Genomic DNA, 19,055 nt, shown 5'->3' on the forward strand with positions numbered 1-19,055 from the left:
GGCCATTGCAGAAAAGCGCGTCTTGCTAAGAAAAAAGCCATGCAGTGTCTGGGTGAGAAGAGCAGTGTTGAAGAAAATATGAGTGATGAGGAGAATATCATCCCCTCTACACACAAACTGCTACCTGCTCAACAAAGCAGAGCGACTAAGTATGTGAATAAACATGGAGCTCAAAATCTTTTAGTTTAAACTGTTTTTCTTTGTATTAAGAGTGACATATAATCATACTGAAAGGCTTTAACATTATTATTTTTTTCTGTTAGGTTGAATTTTTTTTTTAGATTTGCACATTTTGTGCTGTTTTATTTTGAGCTATTTTTTTTATCATTTTCATATTGCTTCTTCTCTCTTTCCTGTTTTCTTACATGACATGTTTTGCTTGCTCCTCCTCAGAGGTAAGAGAACTAGTGTTCGCAGTGGCAAAGCAGTCCGTTCTGCCAAGACAAAGGCCGTACTGCGTCTAATCGAGTCCAGCAGCAGTGAGGACAACAGCGTGAAGCCCTCTTCCACCCCGATGCAGCGGCGAAAAACAACCAAGTCTGTGCATGGATGAGTTTTTTTAAATTCTGTTAAAACTGTGTCTGCAAACATGAATTCAGTGTTACTGGCAGACAGATTTATATTCAGGCAGATTGACCTATTTTTAGCATTTCTATCAATATCCTCCTTTCATCATAAAAGCTGCATCATAAAAGCTAAGTTTAATTTTTAAATACTTTTTTCTAAACAACTGATTAATTGCTTCTTAGATTAGGTGGATTGACAGTCAAACGTTTCTTACCACACCGTCTTTACCCTTCAGGTTTCTGTGTTGCACTGATTATTGTTGACCTTGAAATGCACTGATCTCGTCATGTCTGTAGGACTGTGTGTGTCTTTTCCAGGCAACACTTGCTTATTATCTACCAGTGTATTTCTGAAACAATCTTTGTGTTGACAGGAAAAGTCAGCTTGTGTCTGCTCAAGCTTTGACATGGACGAGAGGCCAGGGAGTTGCTGTCCCCAGCGAGACAGACGAGGAAGAAGCATCTGCACTAAAAGACCAAAAAATGTCAGCTAAAGTGAAAGAAGACTCTAAGTACGTACCCAGTCAGTTTTCTGTGGCTTTCATTAAACTACTGAAGCGCGTGTGCAACATGAATGCATTAAAAATAACCTTTTTTTTTTTTCCTTCTTCTTCACTTTCAGGGTTCGTGTCCCATCCGCTGGTCGATTTGTAACCCATCGCAGACGTGTGGCTTCCACAAAGCTCCAGAAAGCCATAGCGAGTATACTCTGCTCTTCAGATGAATTCACCTCCGCAGCGTTTCACCGGCCCTCCAAGAGAAGGCGGGCTCCTCCAGGGTTCGGGCAGTCCAGTGCAGATAGTTCAGCTGACGCCACGGGGGTTTCCAGCATCACCACCAACCCCTTCCGGGAGACATCCCTCAACGAGTCGGCAGATCACATCCTGGGACCCTGCCCCAGGAAGCCCATCTTCTGTTCCACGCCCTCAGCAGGATCCTTCCCTCAACGAGGACATTCTAAAATCTTTCCCACCCACATTGAGGTCACCACTCCTCCATCAAGTATCGGTGTTTTGACTACTTTTCAAGAAGACCTGGTGTCACCGCAGCAACCCGAATCTGTCGGCGAACTCAACTCTAAGGAAAGGCAGCGGAGAGCGGTAGACGTCCATCACAATGATGGACTATCTGTTCAATTATTAACGTACCACAACAGAGGTAGCTGCAGTGGAGACTCTAAGAGTGAGATCAGTGGGGGACCACCCAACGCGTCTGTGCTTTCTGCAGATGGCGTTAGCAGCAGCAGTCATTTTGTGTCAGCAGCAGGAGGTTTAGAGTGGCTGATGGAGGCTCTGAAGGAGAAATGCTTGAGCCAGCGTTGCACAGTTCAGCTAGAGAGATTAGACCACACCACTGTGACTCAGCTTTGCAGTCAAACCACCTACTCATCCTGCTTGGAGCTGTCAAGCGCCGTTCACAGCCAGAAAATGAGATACCCTGCGGATGGGAATCAAAGTATCGTCTTCTTTCATTCTTCAGAAGAATCGATTAATCATCTGGTTTCAGTGGCGAGCGATCAAAGCGATTATTTAGAAACTTCAGCGACCGGCGTGGCAGACGTTCCAGCATCAGCTCGCTGTAAGAAATCAGCTGAACGTGTGAACACAAAAGCGGCTGTGGAGGAGTTGGAATCGGTTCTTTGTGTTGGCTCGTTCCAGCAAACAGACCAGAGCTGTGAGGTTGTCATGAACACACCGCTACCTGCTGGGAGAAGTGAGTTAACAGGGTTTACTGGACAGGAAATCAAAACAGTAAAGGGGAAGAAATGCACAATTCGGTTACATAAGTTAACTTCATCACAAATAAAAGCTCGGCACCTGAGAGGGGGAAGTGTAGCGTCTTCTGAGTCTGATGATAAAGAAACAATCCAGAATGAAAAAGAGCATGTCAGATGTCCAGGAAGATCGACTGGGAGAGTGATGGCATCTGTTGCTAAGGGCAACTGCAAAAGCAGAGAGGCTAGCTGTGCAGCTGACAGATCTCTGAAAGAGTCGAAAACCAGCGAGATTCCAGGAGGAACAGCAGTTTCTGCCTCAATACTGAGAGAGAGATGTCTGACAGACAGACTGGTCGTACAAGTAGAGAAAAAAACTTTTTCACAGCTGAAAGAAGTTCTACATCCCAAAGATGCTTCGCTGAAATCATCAAGAGATGTCTCTGAGATTGTCTCAGACAAAACGATGATCGGCCGCCTGTCTGAGAGCGACTGCAAGGAAAACAAAACCTCGTGGGAGGTTAGCGATTCAGCTTGTTCAGAGAGTAAAACGAGTTCAGCCAACGAAGCTGAGAAAAACTCCCGGATTGTCGCCCCTAAAAGGAAAAAGGCGTCCCAGGCTCCTAAGGAAAAGAAAAGGAGGAGCACCTCCACAGATCAATCCGGGATCACCAGGAAGGTGTGTGTGAGCGGGATGAGCACGAGTCGATGGAAGACAAGAGGCGCAGATGCATTCAGGAGCAGGACGGCACAGATGGACAACGCCAAGGCCGGGGACTGCAGCATCAGCGAGCTGATTTCCAAAAAACCAGCGGTGAGAACAGCATCCACAAAAACCACAGCAGAGTCATTACTGGTTAGTTCAACACGGTGGTTCATTTTCAGCTTTGCAGATTACTTTTTGTATCGATTTGTTGATAGCTGCTGCGCTTTCAGACACATTCCTGTAAGTTGGATTATTTCTTTTTCTTGTTCAAAGCGTTTGGAAAATACTAAAATATGTTTGCAAATACAAAATATTATCAGATCTTAACCTCCACAGTTCTCCGCCCCCTTGTTGATGCCATGGCGATGCTCATCCTCGATGCTGTTTTTCTGCCCAGTTAGCTTACAAACCTGTTAGCTATAAGCTTAATTAGCTGTTAGACATTAGTCAGGTGTTTTGTTTTTGTTAACAGCATCATGCAGCTGTTTCTGCCTCTGAATGACACGTTTGCATGATGTCAGAACCTGGGCTTACATGTTGAAGGTTAAAATCTACGTTATGCATCCTGTATGTAGAAGTTGGGAGGAACCACGATGAGTTTCTTTACCCCGGTCCGAGCGAGTCAGCTCAACGTGTCATCCCTGCTGGCTGATCTCACACCAAACACACACACCTGGAGCCGACTGAAAGCTGCCCTCTCTGTTCACCGCAAGGGGATGGGTAAGGATGTTCACATGGGGTCATGACTCCAGTTTGAAAGATTTCTTGTCACGGTTTCTTCAACCCGTTTCTCTCTGCTGGTTTCCCGTCTTCAGTGCAACTCACTCCGAGGAATATAAGCTTGTCATCACCAGCTTCTCAGCGACGGACGGCGTTGGCAGACCTCAGCAGGGATCTATTTTCCACGCCTCTTCGCACGCCACTCCCCCGGCGCCTTCAGTCACAGCTGCTGAGCCAGTACTCCCTGGTAGGATGGCGCAGTACACGCTCGCAAACACGAGCCGGCGTTGACAAACTCGCAGCGCTTTTCAACTGTCTGTGTGTCTGCAGTCTGCAGATGTGTGTGAAGATTCAGATCTGTCCGATGCAGAGAAGGTGTACGCCGAGTGCAGCCAGCAGCGCCCTCTGCCCTGGGAAGAGTGTATTCCCCATCATTGTATGAAACGGTGCGTGAAGATCGGAGAGGGGACCTTCGGTGAGGTCTTCTCAACCACCAAGGCTTCTGGAGAAACGGTGGCTCTTAAAGTAGGTATATCTAAAGCTGTATTACACTTATCAGAGGTATGCTGTTGCCTGAGATTTGACAGCCTGATGAGGCTGCATGGGGGGGGGGGGGGGGGGGGGGGGGGGGGGGAGACGGGGACACGACGTTGCTGATTGTGACGTCCAAATGCAAAGTTCACTTAGAAGCTTTTTCTATTTAAAAAAAAAAAAAAAAAAAAGTGAAGTTGTTGTCAAAGACCCAGACTTCCAACTTAGTGTCGCTGTAGGAGAACTCTGCAGTCATATCGTATTCTATTTCCACTCCTTACAGCCAAATACTGAAAGAAGATTAAAAACACATCTGAATGAATTAAACACAAATCTGTTTTTATAAATAAGTGACTTCTAAAGCCAACTGCAATGTCTCCATAAAGTAACAACACATGTGAAGGGATTTGGCCTAAGAACAGAGTTTGGTTATGAAGCAAAGTTCAGGAAAACGTCATGTGACGCCACCGGAGCAGGTTAAATATAGTTCCCAAACTGGGGGGAGGGCCCCCCAGCAAGACTAAATAAAACTTGGGAGTTTTAGTATTGGACAAATTTGTAAAAGTACCAATGATGATAAATCAACAAGAGACTTCAAGTACTAAAAATTTTTTTAAAAAAAGAAGAAAATATGATGCGGCATATCTGCTCCTGCTTGACCAGGTAAAAGTCAAGTTACAGTAATAATCAATGATGGGTACTGAAGAGACCACAGTCTTTAGCATGTATCCAAATATTGTATCCTAATACTATGAAGTATGAAGCCAAACAAGTTACAACACCACTTGGGGACTTTTTATCCTAAATACAAAGAAAATCCTGTTGGTTACTTTAGAAATAAACCATAAAATAAACAATGATATCTAGCAGAGTTGCTTTACTAAAGCAGCATCCGTCTCACTGAAAACTCGGCTCACCTGAAGAAGTTTGAAGAGATTCCTGGTTTAAAATGTTTCACACTGAAGCAGAAGAAGGGATCATAACACTGGCTTGATCATAACAGTGGTTTGGGAACCACTGGGTTAAATATCGTGGATTATGGGGGGAAAGTGCATCCAAACTTCTAACTACAGTATTTTGGCTCATTTCTGCGGCCTGGCCCGAGTCTCACAGCTAAAAATACTGAAACTTAAACTCTTTGTTCAACTTTTCATGCAGTTATCTAAACCATCGGTTAAAAGATGATTCAATACTTGATTATATAAGTGTTTAACCAATTTTAAATGCCCTCTCAACAAAATGTATGAGAAACAGATCAGAGACGGAAGGAAACTTATCGGCTTCATGTGAGGAATGGCACGACGTGCATGAAGTCTGATGGAAATGTACAAAACCTCATGTGGAGAGAATTTGGATGGAATAATGTGATGCTGAAAGTTGCTGAACAGGAATCCACGCAGATGAATTAACACTAAATGTGAATTCTGTTCTCAGGTTATTCCAGTAGAGGGCAGCGAGAAGGTGAACGGGGAGGATCAGAAGACCTTTGGAGAGATTCTTCATGAAATTATTATCTCAAAGTAGGTGGTTCGACTTTGAACTGCGCGGCGCGTGACTGTGTTTGTTGGGGCTGCAGGGTTATGAAGGCTGGATGTTTCATTATAGTGATGCATAAAGATGAAACTTGGAAACAACTTCAAAGTCGTCCAGCTGGGCTACACTAATGAGCCGCATTGATCTGTTTGTTTTGTTTTGTTTTTTCCTACCAGGGAGCTGAGCAGCCTAAAAGAGAAGCAGCAGAACCAGACTCATGGCTTTATTGGACTGAATGAGTGAGTTTTCTTTGGAGTGTCATATTGCAGGTTGGATTGTCAGCAGAGTCGACGTGACTTGATGTGTGTGTGTGTGTGTGTGTGTGTTCCCTTCCAGTCTCCATTGTGTTCAAGGCGTCTATCCGCCGGACTTTCTGAAGGCTTGGGACACGTTTGACCAACGAAAAATCTCAGAGAATGACCGGCCAGGTTAGTGGGAATAAGAAAACCTTTTTTTTTTTTTTTCTTTTAAACACGTGAGTTTTGTTTTTAACTTAACATTATGACTTTTAACAAATGACCATCATTTTTTCATTCTGATTCACGTAACTTCACCTTTTAAATGCTTTTGAAAAGGTTATGAAGTCTGTGTTTTGTCATGTTGATCTTTATGTCTTTGCTTAGATTTCTTTGAGAAAGATCAGTTGTTTATAATTCTGGAGTTTGAGTTTGGAGGCGTGGACTTGGAGAACAGCAATGGAACGGTAGGCACAGCATGACAAATGGTTGGTCAGCTGATTAGTTTGAGGCAGCCTTTAACTCAGTCTGTCATTGTGTTAAGCTGGCGTCTTTGGGGGTAGCGAAGAGCATCCTTCATCAGGTCACCGCTGCCTTGGCTGTTGCTGAGCAGGAGCTCCACTTTGAACACAGGTGGAGTACACACTCGTTCATAATCTCCAGTCCTGATTGGAGCATGTGCATCAATACTTGGAAATACTGAGCAGCACATTTCACCTCTCAAGTTTCTAAAGTTAGAGAACAGAAAAGAATAATCCTATTTCCCCCCTTTTTTCTATTTTTTTTAAGGTGGAATTAGCAACATTTCTTTGTGCTTGAAGACTGAAGTATCAAAAACAGTTCAGTCAATTAAATATTTTGACTTGTCAACAAAACATGTAAGCTTCGGTTGTTGATGCATCATCTCTGGTTGTCTTAGTTTTATTTTGGTTTGGCACATTTTACCTAAATACAACTATAAATGTGTGGTTTTGAAACAAAGATCTAGCTTTTAGTGGAACAAAAAAATGTCACATTTTAACATTTAAGGCATTTATTTATTTTAAAACATGTCCGAAGCATGTCATCAAACACATCTGCACTAGCTTGACTAGTGTGGTATCGGGTATCGGTTGTGATATCGGTACACTTTTCGGTACACCAAGTACAAGTACACAAGCTTGGTATTGAGCCGATATGGATACTGATATTGGTATTGGTGCATCCCTAGATGATACATATCGTATGATACATATGAGGCTGTATTGTTTACACCATGATATGCACACTGCAATACATAAACTTGGAGGTAGACGATAGCAGACACATTTCAGAGCAGGGTAATTTACTAAAAGATGAATAGCAAACCCAAACCGATGAGCTTGTTCCTAAAATAGAGAAAATTTCAGTCGCAGAATGTGGTTTGGATATAAAAAGACCAACATGGAACAAACAACAGATGTTTGTAAAAAAAGAAAAAATCTGCCAGCTCCCATCCCAACAACAAACCCCAGCATAACTAACTTATTTTATTACCTGCGCAAGAATCATGACAAAGAATACAGAGTCAACAAGCAAAAGCTGCAAAAGCTGCGTAGAGTGGTGGAAAGATGGGCTCACAGTAAACTCCAGACACAAACGCCGCAACGCCACACAGCCATCATTCTCACAGATGGTAGGAGATAAATACGGCTGTTGCCAAGCACATCTGACAAATACCTGATGACTGGCACAACATTGCATAAACAATTTTATATGGTTATGAGGATATAAAATGAGATATGTCAGGATCTGATATTTTGGTCATATCGCCCAGCCCTACTGCACATCGTGTGTGTCGCTACACAAAAAACATCGCCTGCATCACTAGAGGTGACATGTTTGGTGCTTTGCTGTTGGGATGGAGCGGGAGACGTTTTCTGTACTTACTGCAGGGACCTCCACTGGGGTAACGTGTTGGTGAAAACTACCAAGCAGAAGACGGGGAGCTTCCTTCTCAACGGAACAGTCCACAGCGTGGAAACCAAAGGGGTGCTGGTCCGCATCATTGACTATTCTCTCTCTAGGCTGGAAATCGGTCAGTTCCCGTTTCCTGACTTTTACCCTGATTAACTTGTTTATCTGTTGTTTATACCATCAACTGTCTTCTGTATATTTACACTCCAGATGATCTGACGGTGTCCTGTGATATTTCCAACGATGAGGATCTCTTCATGGGCCAGGGAGACTACCAGTTTGATATCTACAGACTGATGAGACAGGAGAACAGGTCAGTGACAAATGAAAACTGTGCATATTTCCCTCCAACAACACTGAGGGCTTCTGGGTAATGCTGCGTAGATTCCACACGGCCTCTTTGGCATTTTTCAAATATGAACACACTTATACTCACATGTATTTAATCCTTATTATGGGATTATTTATCGTTGTTGTGATGTTATTCCTCAACTTTAAACCAAAATACTGACTTTAAAATGACGGTTTCATCAGAAACTGTGAGCAGCAAACTGTGAAGCGGTAGATGATAACGGAGGTCACACAGTTGAGCTCCTTAAGAAGTCAGTGTTTCTATGGAATTTTAGCAGATGGTTTTAGACCTTTGGTCAGCTTTAAGTGGTGTGGGATATGTTGCAAAATGATTTATTTGAGAAGTGCAACGTGAACGAAGACTGCAGGAATGTTGCTACCTCCAAATGAATCGAATCCTTAATCATGACCAGTCTAGCCGCCTAACCTGGTGGGAATGCTCGCCTTTATTCAGCTTCCAGACCGTCTTTCCATCTTTTAAAGCACTTTTTAGAAATCATTCTCCTGGCTTCCTGGAGGACTTTGACTTTTTTTTTTTTTTTTTTTGGTTTTCAACTTATTTTCAGAGTAATGTTCATGTTTTGCTTGTTTTTGTTTAACTTTTGAGCTGAAAATGCACCAAACCCAAACGATGAAACATTACTGTTTCCATACAGCACAGATAGACGACACAATGCAAGTTATAAACAAACCTTTTACTAACAACATGTAGCAAAGACACATAACTAACATCCAAATCCGTAGTTACGTCTCTGAAAATGTCTAATATATTTTGACCACCAAAGTGGCATTTTTGTACCAATAAGGTGATTATAAGTGTTATTGGCTTAAATCTTGGTATATCTTGGAATATAATGAGTTTCCATGCAAAAGTAATCATCTGGAATTACACAGCAGATGAGTTGCATCTGAATATAATGGCCTCACAAAAAAAAATCCAGCAAATACCAGACAGTGGACCTGAGATGCATTCGGCCAATCAGCTGATCTAATAGTCGCTGAGGCCTGGCCAGAATGGTGTCCCTGGAAATGTAACTATTAATATATTCTTCTGGAAACGGAAAGAAAATTTGACTCAAGTCAAATAAGTGTCAGCAGGTCTGATGGAGAGATAAGTCCTCCCCAGAACCCAAACTTGATGATGATGCAGTTTTTTTTTTTTCTCTTTCTCCGATTCTTTTTTTCCTTCTCTCTTCTTTTCTTTCTCTCCATCATTTCTCTTTCCTTCTTACTTTTTGCCCCCTCATCCTTTCCCTCTATCTCTTTTTCTCTGGTCCGGTCCAGCAGTTATAAGCTGAAATAACAGACTAATGAAATAAATAATAAAATAAAGAACAAAGCTTCAGAACCAAGAGGAGCCTCATATCCACAGGCTCCTCTTGGAAATGGAAATGTGTTCAGCACGACACGGCAGCCAGACCGTCATTCTGCCGTTAGGATGCTGGACAGGACTAGTTTAAAAAAAACAGAAAGCAGCAACATCCAAATAATTTGGAAAGTCCTTCAGAAAGTCTGGGAAATTACTCATGAACAGTACTTATGAGAAGGGGGGGTAAAACGTTTATATAAGAGTTTTAGGCTGTTTTAAAGAAAAAAATGGTCATTTTGAATCACCTGAAGCTTTTTTCACAGGAAGGTTTATCTCACTGTTCAGAGCTGGATGAGTAGCTTGCATTTCACAATAACTAGATGCCTTATATCTATGTCAGTGTTTTTCAACCACTGTACCGTCGCTGTGCCATGAAAAATCATCCAATTTCACCTAATTGGTCAAAAAATGAGTTCTGTGTTCACCCAAACAGGCCCAGGTGAAAGATCATAAAGTTCCTTTTTCTTGTGTTTATCTGATTTCTATTAAAGACACTTTCGCAAGATGGACTTTAAATCATTAATATAGGCTTTTTTTTTTTTTTTTTTAAATAAAAACATTTTTGGTTTATGCTGTGCCTTGGAATTTTTTTCAGTAAAAAAAAAAGTGGACCATGGCTGAAAAAAGGTTGAAAAACACTGATCAATGGCACCTGTGTATTTTTAAAATAATAATAATAAAAAAATTTTAAAAACAAGGCGGTGATCCCCAAAATATCAGTTTTGCTCTGGTGTACGTGATGAGTTGTCCCACAAATGGTTTTGTTCATCACAGCGGTAATTTAGCATGAAGTAGTGACGTATTGATTCTCTCTTTAAACAACAGAAACAACTGGAGCAGCTACCACCCCCGTACTAATGTGCTGTGGCTCCACTACCTGTGCTCAAAGCTGCTTTCCATGAAGTACCGGGGAACAGGAGGGAGGAGTGCCAAGAACACACGAGAGGAGCTAACTTGTTTCTATGACAACGTCCTCCAGTACAGCTCTGCCACAGAGGTGCTGCAGACCTGCCCCGTGTTTCAGTAATATGTGAGCATTGAGCGCACGAAGTGTGAGGAAGCTCACACTCAGACTGTTTTAAGTCTGTTCACGTCCAATGTGCAAAGAAGATTAATGATTAATCTGTAATATACACGACGGGATCAATGTTATGTAATACAATGGACAGGGAACTGTGTTATCACTATTAAACATTTTCCACATCACTCTATTGGTTCAGTCCAGATGACTGTTTAACTGTCCTGTTGCTTAGCAACACCTGCTCTTTTGCCTGTGCTTCATATGTTTACAACTTATTGCTAAGTTGTTGTCTTGGTAACAGAGATAATTTTTTCAGACTAATCAGCTAGCTAAACAGTTAACCTAGGAACAATTTCATTGCTTAAAGATAATGATCAATAAGTTAGGGTGGGGGTGGAGTATATGAATACATGCTTCAATGACATGCAATTTCTCCACATGTTGAATTGCAACTCAAAATCAAATCCTACATGTGATTATTAAAAATGAGAACAAGTAAATGAGAGTTTTCAGCATGTTGATATGCAAACAAAGACATTAAACATTTGTTTACCTGCTCACAAAGTCTCAAATCTGAATGGACTGATAATAGAGAGGAGTCTGTAAAATATTCACCCATCAGAATAAACCATATCAATTACTCTATGTGCAACAAATTGATTTATCAGGATTTAATTAGACAAATTCCTAACTGTGTGCTTGATCAGAATACAGTTTCTCTTTCTAGAGTAAATTTACATTAAACTATTACATTTAAATGATTTCTCCATATTAATGACAGTCAAATGTGGAAAGCCAGCGCTGGTGTGTTTGTCCTTGTGGAAACTTGAGCATGACAGTGAAGCAGTAGAGCTACACACACTTTAACTGAATAAGTACTCTGTATTTAGGTCTGAAGAGAAGTCCATCCCTTCCCCTCAAAGACCCATAAATGGGAAAAAGAAACACTTAGAAAAACAAAATATGTTTATTCAATTTCCTTAACATTATTATACATTTTTGCATCGAAACAAGCTTAATTTTGGTACGATGAGTCGCATGTGTCCATTATGATGTGGATCTTGACTGAATATGTTGAACACTTCCATTCTCAAAGTTACACTGTTTATATTTTAAAAAAAAAAAAAGAAAAGAAAAAAGCCTGGAATAAGTGATGAGATCAGAGCAAAAGTTGCATTAAAAAAGGAAGACCGCCTTTTACAAAAGGGATGTGGGAACATCTGAAATTATACAGACAAGATCAGGCAGGCGTTATGTTCTGAGAAGAGGTCAGGCATGTGTTGAGAAGCACTTTTTGGTTGAGCTTTGAGGCAATGTTTGAGATGGCCTTGCTGGTGATGAGCCCATGAATCTGTTGATGTCTGTATGTGTGCTTTAGGAGTGTGTGTGTGTGTGTGTGTGTGTGTTTTTTGTGTGGGAAGTAATGTAAGCAATGAGCTGTAAATGAGATGTATTTGCAGCTGCTTTGTGTGTGTCCTGTGTGCTTGTGCTCAGAAGGAGAAGTATTTGGTAAACCACTCCTGCTTCAGCCCTTCAATCCCCCTCTGTTCCAGGTATGGGCCCCTGCAAAACACAGAAAAAAACAGTAATGATGGACAACAAATATTTGGAGTGTTTTTTTTTTGTTTGTTTTTTTTTATCTGATATTAAATTGTCCATACCTGATTGATTGGGCCTGCAAGTATGCATGTGGCTCCTGGCAGGAGGGGGACACGTATCGGATGCCCGTCTGAGGTGAAGGGCAGACGGGAAGCGGAGCAGTCGGTGCCGGCGTGGGAGGGATGCAGGAGGTCCTGGATCTGGTGGAGCGAGGGACGGAGGGGGAGGAATGTTGGCTTAGGGAGAGGGAGGTGTGCTTATGTGGAAGAGAGGAGGTGGAGTAGTGGGGGGAGGTGTGAGGATGGGAGGTGGACGGGTGGGGGAGGGTCGAGGAAGAGCGCTGATGGACTGAGGAGGTGGAGGAAGACAAGGAGGAGGACTGGGGAAGGAAGATGCTCCTGTCATAGGCAGCAGTGCTGGGGGTGCTGGTGACACGAGGAGGAGACTCCGCAGGCTTCCTCTGTCAGATGATTAAACACACGCAGGGAAGAGATGTTTAAAAACCAGCATGAAAGAAGCACGTCCATCATCCTCCTGTCAGGATCTTTCTTCTTTTTTTTTTTTTTTTTAGTGATGACATACAATTGTGCTCATATTTATTCATACCCTTTGATTAAAGAAGGAAAAAAAAACAGCTGCCAGTAAAATAAGCTGAAATTGACTAAAGTAATAATAAATAAAGATTTTATAAAATATTTACATTATTTTCTAATTCTGGTTCAATAGAATTTTTTTTTTTTTTTTTTTTTAATAAAAGCAAACAAGTAAAATAATTTATTACATATTACATCAGTCATAAACTAATATTTAGTTGAACAATCCTTTAATGTTTCCGCTACAGTCAGGTGTTTTCTGTTCCTCTCAGTCAGACTTCTGCACCTGTTGACAGGTATTTTGTCCCACTGTTCAACAGAAAAGTGCTCTAATTTGTCCAGGACCAATTTTTTATTTGTTTTTTTTTTTTCTTCAACTCAATTAAATGAAAAAACAGTGTCTTATATTACTAAATTATATTTTTGCAAATTTGTAGTTATTGTTCCTTTTTTAAGTCTCCAGGTAACTGAGTGACTGTTGTAAATTCAGCCTTTTCTTTAATGAAAGGGGATGAATACATAAGAGCACAACTGTCAATCAGAAAACTGGCACTTCTGTAGCAAATTAAAAACTAAAACCTGTGATGCCACAAACACTGAATGTTTTAGCCCTAAAAGGACTAATAACTATTTGTAATGTGATACAGTAATAAAACTAAAGGTGTAAAAACACTTAATGGAACATTATATCCATCACTGCTGGTTACACTTTTTATAAAGCAGAGAAAAAGTTACGAGTTTTATTATTAGATCAATGTTTAGGTTTTTTTTTTCATACACACTCAACAGCCAGAATAATCTCCATATGGTTGTATATGTTATATTGAGAGGATCCATTCAGTGGAGGTCATCCTTATGAGCCCAACCAGAACTTTGGGGGTTTTCAGTGGACCAAAAGAGCAGAACATCACCTGATCCGTTCAGGGTTCTGCTGAAATTTAGCAGGTAAGAAAGTATTTCTCTAATTTTAGCTTCTCCTCATTAGTTCTCTGTAAAATCCAGGATAGGACAAAAAAATTCTTCAACTCGCTTATTAAACCGACCTCCATCTAAAAAGTCTTATCTTCCCAACAGAGGACATTGCTCTCAGACTGCAGTTTTATTTGCAGCTTCTTCAGTTTCTAAAAATAAAAACGGGATGCAGAACCTTCCGCTATATCAGGTCCCTCTCATGGAACCAGCTCCCAGTTTGGGTTCAGGACACCATTAGGTTAAAACAGGGGTGCCCAAGTCCAGAGATCTACCATCCTGCAACCTTTACATGCAACCCCTGCTCTTTTCTTTTATTCCATCAGTTATGGTTCTGTTGACCCGTCTTTCTTGTCCTCTGCCCTCCAAACTTGTTGAGGTTACCACCTTCCTGAGTCTGGTTCTGTTGGAGGTTTTCCTTCTTGTTCAAAGCGAGTTTTTTTTTTTAATTAATGAATTAATTTATTTGTTTTTAATTTATTCAAAAAATAAAAAAAGAAATATTTAAATATCTAAATATTTTGTTTTCCACTTTAGCTCAACATCCTTTTGCATATGATGCAAAGGAGACTGATGGAAGCAAAAACTTAATGCAAGCTGTTTCCTCAGAAAGAAAATTATTTTTTATGAAATATTAATTTCCCAACTGGACTAGTGTGGACCATATAATGGGTTTATTGGAAGTGGATTCTAATGGGACTGTGATGAATTGTATTGAATTGGACTGTGTCTGTAAAAGCACCATGCGATGACTTTGTTGTGGCACTAAATAAATAAAGCTCGACTAAACAGAACATGTTTGATTGGTTAATTACTCCACATGTGCTTTTTTCCCTCTCTGTCTCAGTAATCTGAACTTTGATCTCCACCACAGCTTGATCTATCTGCAATCTTTAGGCTGTACCACAGGACAATGAGCTACTGCTTGTAAACATAACATTCCAGCTCAGATATTCATCTTCACGTCAACACGGATCACAAGCTGTGGTATTTCAGCAAAATCAAGCCATTTTATTTATTTCTTTATTTTTGTGAGGACACAGTATATTTTAACCATCAAATCCAAACACCTTCTTCATTGAGCCCAAGTGAACTTTTCTGCCCAAATGATTTCCTTAGATCACACTGGATCAGATTTCTGGATGTACAAAGAGCGAGGCCGGATCATCCAATGGGCATTATGGGCACGGGCCCAGGGGCCCACACCCATTGGATGCCCATGTGGGGCCTCCAGTGGGTGTGGATGAAAAAAACATATATAAAAGATAGTTACACCACAGTATCTAGTGTATTGCTACTGGTACCACTGGCTGAGAGATGCTAGAAATGTCATTTCACAATTTTTACAATGTTATGGTGCGGAACGGGGCCCCTGGAACACTCTGGGCCCAGGGGCCTGTGCATTTTAATCCGGCCCTGACTAAGAGACAGACAACTTGAACACATAACTCCTCTGGCTGCAGCTGTCTCAGAAACATAAACACAAATAAGGTTATCAGCCTTCTCATTTACTGTCTCAACATCTGCAAGTTATATTCTGTATTTGAGGGACCACCAGTAAAACCCTAATGGACAGGTCTTTATCTTTACTGACCAGATGTAATGGAAATAAAAGCAGTGTGATGGAGGTGGCGTGTCCTAACAACAGAGTGGAGATGTGTGGAGTGGGTGAGCTTGTGTCACACACAAAGATGTCAGCCTGAAAGAAGGCGCATTTGATGCAAAAAATATTCGTATGACCCGAACTGACAAACTCACCCTCATGGTTGGCGTGACACTCCCGGGGCGGGACTTGCTGTCACTGAGCCTGAGGGTGCTGTTGTCCCCGGCAACAGGAGGGTGGAGCTGCAGCTGATGCCTCTCTTCCTGCAGGGAAGGAGGATGAGGAAGGACTTTCACTGGCCTTATTCACAATTGGTGGTGTTTTATTTGTGTTGTGTCTGGAGGGTGCACTTGATTGCAATGCTGCATCATGTCACACATATGGTGCACACAAAAAAAGTCTATTAGAGGACTTTTTTTAAAAAAAAAAAAAAAAGCTATTTATTTCTACACGTATGAACACAGATGACTAGTGAGGCTGTGTAAGTTGTGTCCAAATGTTTCAAGAATGGACCATCTGGAGTCTTTGCCTCTATCTACAGATGGAAGCTTTGATTGCCACATAGGTGTGTTCATTGTCTATATCATGTTTAGGGGGGAAGATATTCCCTTTAGATAAGAGACTAGTCATAAAGCAGAAGCTCTGCAACAAACGTCCCAGAAGGAAATAAAATAGAGGACGTTGCAGTTACATGTCATTCACTACAAGATGTGGAAGAATTCAGACGCATGGAAACTTCAAACAGTTCTGGGATTTATGATCAAACCTATTCTATTAATGGAAAATATGTGATTGGCTTCACTGTTGCAGGATAATTCCTTAAAATAAATTAAGCAGGATGGACGGATGGATGTAATGGATGGATGGATGGATGGATTGAATGCAGGATTATTAATTGCTCAAATGTAAACATTATTCAAAGAAAAATAAAAATATGAGTCTTTACAATTATGCATCCTGATTATTTATCAGCTTTAAGCTATGTCATATTGCACATACGTGTGCATGTAGTTGCTTTACAGTGTCGGAGAAGCTATAAAAAGGAATAAAGGTACTGCAGTTTGCAGGCATTGTTGAGACAGTATATTAGCTGGAAAATGATTTCTGTGGTGTATTTCTTCCCATTTGCACCTATTATGACAAGCAAGACGAGATTTAATATTATAACTTAATATTAACAACATTGCTTTTGTTTAGAGTAATGAAGTAAGAATCACCCAATGCAACAATTAATATCCTTACAGAGAACATAGTTTGCTTTTTCTACGGATAAAAATAAATATGCACACATAAACACTGATAAAGTTTCAAGTAAGGAAGCAAACTTTGTAAAAACACGTTCTTTCTATGCTATGTTCAACGGGCGCTGGGCACTGTCCCTACGTAGGCTTCCAGAAGCAAGCCAATCAGAACAGTGGACTTTTATGGATGGAGGCTTAGCAGCAAAAGCTGCCTGGTTCAGGAAGTAGCCCTACTCATGTGCCAGTAACACCTTACTGGCATGAAAACAAAACAGACATGGTCATTAAGCTGTGGTATTCCTAAGGACTGCAACGACATGTGCTTACACACATCAAGCCGCTCATCAGAATCCGGTCAATAACAACTGAGTTGCTGACAGTAGCGATGTGTTCCATGATTCCGGCTTGTTTACAGACGTAGTCCATGATGTCTCCAAACTTTCACTCATGATTCATCAAAAACACAGTCACATTCTGCCTGAATGGCCTGTGTGAAACGGCCTAATGGATAAACTGAGGTTTGTATAATCAAGTCTGAGGTGGCGAGGTGTGGTTGATGCTTAACAGAAGCAAAATGGGAATTCTTTTCTGGAGGAAATGTCACATTTTATATCTCCTATTACATTCTGCTCTTTCTGGTATCTCTCTTTATACATGCTCAGCGTCATTAATCTTGTGCTCCACATCAGTGTGTGAGTTCTGGTTGTGCTATCTGAATTTACAACTCTACATTGCTGGTTTGTGGCGACCTGACCCTGGAAATTAATCTGGTCAGGAGGACGATGATAATCTGTGACAGGTTATTAAGAACCATACTGTTATCCCAAGGATGGGACACTTTCTATCACATTCCAGGAGCCGGGATGTCCAAGGATGTTCTTCTCTAACCTCGTGGTCAGAGCTCAGATACGGACGTCTGAATAATTTCTCTGGTTGCAACTGCAGACTGGCATGTTCTACTTGTATTCACTTGTTATTTACTTGTCTTATTCTAATAAACCTTTTCTAATCTTTTACTAACTCATCCAGACTCTTTGTTTTTTGTCCCACAACACATGATTCAGGAAAACTGCAGTACATTTCGAATGAGTCTCTCTCTCTCTCTCTCTCTCTCTCTCTCTCTCTCTCTCTCTCTCTCTCTCGCTCTCTCTCGCTCTGTTATCAGCTGTAATGGTCCCAAGGACCAATAATAGTTAATAATTAGTCAATAATTAGTTATTATTAATAGATAGATAGATAGATAGATAGATAGATAGATAGATAGATAGATAGATAGATAGATAGATAGATAGATAGATAGATAGATACTTTATTCATCCCCAGTGGGGAAATTTAGGATTACAGTAAATTATTTCTTTGAAAATGATCACTAAAGAGAAATAAACCTGAAAGAAGCATAACTAGAAGTCACACAGAACCTTATGAGGTGTCGGCATCAAGATGCCATACCATAAGTAGAGGGCAGAACCATCCAGTGAATTTGTAAGAGTTAATTCGATCAGATTTAATGCTATACTTATGCATTTTAATGCTAAAGTATTAAATGGGGTAAGTATAGAACCATGCAGGCTGTTTTCCTGTCAGCAAGAAAAATCCAGGACAATATATTCTACGTATAAGCTCTTTGAGACGAATCTTTTGTTCTTCTAAATAAGCAATTAAAGTTTATGTTAACGCCAGAAGCTATTTTTTAATGAAGTACAAGCAAACTGCAAAGTTCTGCAAAGGTTGCCAGAAGGTTCCCACATTCTCAATGTTAGGAGAACATTGGAGAATGTTCAGGGAACCACAAAATATCCCCGATGAATTAAACCAAGAGGGAAACAAACTTTTGGGGAACATTCCCACAACCAAAACGGCAAAAACGCTCTGGCAGAAGAAAGATGTGAGCTTGAGTTTAGGTGCTCCTTAGTAGTTTTAGGGCAACATTGGAGTATCATGGGACAGATAATGAGCACATAATAAACCTAATTAAATCTACTCACTGATGTTTTTGGGGAGTTTTATGGGGTTTGATGAAAATAACATAGAGTGCCATCAGCTTTGTCCCTTAATACAGCAACATATAATATTTAATATGATGGAATAAAAGAAGCGTTCAAAGAGAAAATAGGTTTGTTGTGTGCATGTGTGTGTTCCCACCACTAAGCGTTTAATAAGCTGGTCTCTCTCTGTCAGTCTCTCCTGGAGTCTCCCCAGCTGCAGGTCGTCACATCGGGGTTCCCTCCTCCTGCACCGTTCCTCCCGCTCACGCAGTCTGCAGTTAAATCAAATACACAAACACACACCTTTTCTCACACACCAACACCTGATGCTCGGTCGGCCTCAGTGTTTTCATTTTCAACTTTCTGTGTGTGTGTGCTGTGTC

The 19,055-nt window shown here is 40.9% G+C and overlaps 1 protein-coding gene across 1 annotated transcript in view; it reads right to left on the reverse strand.

Annotated features, from left to right (window-relative positions):
* Positions 1-11,636: 11,636 nt before the first annotated feature.
* fam184b (family with sequence similarity 184 member B) overlaps positions 11,637-19,055 on the reverse strand; it is a 30,881-nt gene continuing 23,462 nt past the window's right edge. Inside the window, exons 15-18 of the mRNA XM_079261620.1 lie at positions 18,830-18,944; positions 15,602-15,709; positions 12,344-12,741; positions 11,637-12,245 (exon numbers count right to left, since the gene is read on the reverse strand). Coding sequence (XP_079117746.1) covers positions 12,173-12,245; positions 12,344-12,741; positions 15,602-15,709; positions 18,830-18,944 — 694 coding nt within the window. The 3' untranslated portion in view covers positions 11,637-12,172. The remainder of the gene's footprint in view (positions 12,246-12,343; positions 12,742-15,601; positions 15,710-18,829; positions 18,945-19,055) is intronic.

The sequence above is a fragment of the Telmatherina bonti genome (assembly GCF_933228915.1).
Source record: "Telmatherina bonti genome assembly, chromosome: 3".
In the NCBI taxonomy this organism is placed as follows: domain Eukaryota; kingdom Metazoa; phylum Chordata; class Actinopteri; order Atheriniformes; family Telmatherinidae; genus Telmatherina; species Telmatherina bonti.